The following is a 3,303-nucleotide window of genomic DNA, read 5'->3' on the forward strand; positions in this document are numbered from 1 at the left end:
CCAATCACACTGGCAGATTAGGGAATAGTGTTGCTCCCTCTCACCTTCCCCACCCAATCACAATATGATCTTAAGCTTTTCTCTTTAACCTTTAAGGTTCGTTGAATATGTCCTAATGTAAGCCTCTTTCAGTCTTTGGAAAGAAAATGGGCCATAAATATATACATTTAACACTTGTATATAAAAAAGTATAAGTAGCATCTACCGAAATTCCACCTTTAGGGATGCACTCTTTGGAGATTTGAAGGTATTCTCATCACTCTATGAGAAAAGAACGTGCTTGGGGAGGTTATCACCTGAAACCTTTCTTTATCAGCTACTGGCCAGAGTGGAAGCTGGGGGCCCAGAGGCTGGAAGGGACAGGAAATTACTTAGCAGCCAACCAAAAGCAAAGCTGATGAGGGCTTCATGAGGAGATAAGACAGAACTGACCAAGGTGGGGGCTGGGGTGGGGAGAGTTGGAGATGGGGAGGAGCCAAAGGCACATGTGAGCCACTCTCTGTAGCCATGTGACCCACACACTTTCCTGGTCTCTCCAGGATCCTACAGGAACAAAGGGATGCCTGAGGGCTCTGCAACTGGATTGGAAGGACCCAAACTCTCCTGATTTGAGTTTCTGGTTCTGCTGCAGTCAGGCACACCTCCATGAAGACCTCAAATTTATGTCCTCTAAAAACTCATTGAGTAGTTGCCATCATCATCACGGTCTTCATCATCATGGTGGTAGAAGCTAACGTGAGCAAGTCACTCGCATTATGCCATTTAGACCTCCCCATCGCCCTATGAAGTAAGCACCGTGTTCACCCCAGGCTCTGGTTGGAGCAGCAGTTGGCGCATAATAAGAGCTCCAGGAAGGGCAGTCACGGCGGCATTCTGTGCACAGCACTTGCATGGGAACAGTCCCTTGAAAGGGAAAAGAGGAAGCTCTACGGCCTTCTAGGTGCTAAGGAGTGATTAATCCACACTAGTCCATTAAGCACCTATTCCATGTCCTTGTGGAAAACACGGGGATGCTGGGTTTGTAGGCGAGGCTACACCTGGCACGCTATGTTGGGCATGTAAAGGTTTGCCAAGTCAGCTGACGGGGGTCTTGGAAGTGTGGATGGACTACCCCTTGCCCTTGAGGAGCTATCTTTGAGGATGAGGGGAGGAGATGCAGAGTGGCACAAGGTATGAGGACGAGAAGCACACAGCCTCTGCCCGGGACATCTGCCTGCTACACTCTCAGCTGCCAGCAGCATTTCTCCACCTTCCCTGGCCCAAGGAGCACCTGAGGGAGGTGGATAAAGATGCAGACATCTGAGCCCTATCCCCAGATATGTCGCTTTGGTGTGTCTGGAGTAGGCCAGGGAATTTGCATTTTTACCAAGTTTCCCAGGCGATCCCAATGCTGGCGGCCCACAGACCTTCTGCTGAGGAACAAAGACCTAGAGGAGACAGAGATCCAAGTGGACCAGGGTGCTGTTGGCAGGGGCTGCCTAGAGGACGGGGAGGTGTTGAGTGGGCCCTGACCTTTATCACAACCGGGATCATTTACCCCACTGGGGGCCCTGCACTTCTTCAGGACTGGGTGCCTGGAAGGGGAAGCAGAGACAAGACCAAGTCACGCATCCTACCTTGGGAACCCGTGCTTGGGAAGATGAAACAAGCCTCAGATTAGGCCTGAGGCCCCCAGAGTGCAGCTCAGGGCCCTGACTAGCCAGGAGGAGGCTGAGGGGCGCCTCACTCAGCTTTGTGTCCAGCTGCCTTGATGGAAACAGCTGAACTTCAAAGGAAGCATGGGGTTTACCCAAGGGCAGCTGCGGATGTGTGGGTGGGTGGGGCACCAAGGGGAGCTGAGGAAAATATTGGAGGAGAGAGAGAGAGAGAGAGAGAGAGACTGAGATTCCCGGAGGAAATTAACAGCCTTGCATTTGGGCTTTATTTACGAGATGAGGTGGCTACACTTGGGATTGTCTTCCACTTTTGTGTTTTAATCAGCACTGAATAGTAAACTCACCCTGATCATCCCTTGAATATCCATGCAGAGAAATTGTTTCATGGTAATTCCGTCTGAAATCCTTTCCTGCATGCATCCTTTAAGGACCACCATTAAAACTTCCTGGGAGCCAGAAGGTGAAGAACTTGGGGCCTCCACGTCACACCCAGCAGATGCTTTTGTGAGTTTATCTTTTTCATGAGATGCAGTGATTTTAGAGAGTTTGGCTAAAGGATGTTGAAAACTTCAAACAAACAAAAGCGAGCCACTCAGGATTTGGAAGACTGAACAGTTAAGAGTCTGAACCATGTTCTGTCTCAGGAAGACAAGGGAAGACAGACAGGACCCCCTGGCAGTTTCACAATAGGTGAGAAGATGTTATCGAAGGAATCGCTTTCAATGGCTTAAGTTACAGGAGGGAAAACACGGGCTCAGAGCTTGAAGAAGTTAAAACAAAGCAAAACAAAAACCAACAACAACAAAAATCAGGGATTGTGCAGAAAAAAAGAACTAGCAAAATAAGGGAACGAACTGCCAAAGAAAGTGGAATTTCCATCCCTGGAGATATTTTGAGTGGGAGGAGGGACCTCTTTATTAGAGGTTGTTCAGAGTAATGAACTCTGTCCCACCACAATGCCTGGGAATGAACTAAATGACCCAGGCGAAGTTCCTTCCAGCCCAAACAACTCCATAATTATTATTATTTTTTTTGAACATAAACTCAAGATTTTATTATCTTCATAATAAAAGATGACACTTAGAACTGGATCACTTGGCCCTTTCTCTTCTTATCTCCTCCCAGTTCAAAATGCTTGCATCTTTTAATAGCCAGCATTCTCTTAGATCTGCAGTTGGGCTCAACGCACTCAAACCTTAGCACAATCTTCTTTGTAGTTTTAGCCTTTTTCCGGAAAATTGGCTTAGTTTGCCCACCATAGCCACTCTGCTTCCTGTCATAACGCCGCTTTCCCTGGGCATACAGAGAATCCTTGCCCTTCTTGTACTGTGTCACTTTATGGGGTTGGTGCTTGCCACACTTCTTACAGAAAGTCCGGCGGGTTTTAGGGACGTTAACCATGCTCGCGTGAGCGTTATCGGCACCGAAAGAAGCACAACTCCATAATTATTGACCCAGGTGGCCAAGGGTTTGTCTCAGAGGATGAAGAGTCTGTTTTCCACTGACTTGCAAACACTCTGTTGCCAACAGTGCTTTGTCATTGACTGGATCATTTTCAAGTCATTCCGTTCAGCAAAATCTCCAAAGGGGAAGTCCGCACAGCAACCTGCTAAGCACTTGCTGAGGACTCTGAGGCCTCAGTCCTTTC

General features: G+C 48.1%; 1 protein-coding gene across 1 annotated transcript; it reads right to left on the reverse strand.

The window, feature by feature from the left end:
* Positions 1–2,696: 2,696 nt before the first annotated feature.
* On the reverse strand, positions 2,697–3,081 carry LOC116483019 (large ribosomal subunit protein eL42-like). Its single transcript, XM_032176666.3, has one exon. The coding sequence runs from the start codon at positions 3,054–3,056 to the stop codon at positions 2,736–2,738; it is 321 nt and encodes a 106-aa protein (XP_032032557.1). The 5' UTR covers positions 3,057–3,081; the 3' UTR covers positions 2,697–2,735.
* Between the last annotated feature and the right edge of the window lie 222 nt (positions 3,082–3,303).

This window comes from Hylobates moloch, unplaced genomic scaffold (genome assembly GCF_009828535.3).
Source record: "Hylobates moloch isolate HMO894 unplaced genomic scaffold, HMol_V3 SCAFFOLD_3, whole genome shotgun sequence".
NCBI lineage: Eukaryota > Metazoa > Chordata > Mammalia > Primates > Hylobatidae > Hylobates > Hylobates moloch.

Bases quoted from the DNA above. Each gene is read 5' to 3' on its own strand.
- LOC116483019 (XM_032176666.3), bottom strand. From the start codon at position 3,056: ATGGTTAACGTCCCTAAAACCCGCCGGACTTTCTGTAAGAAGTGTGGC.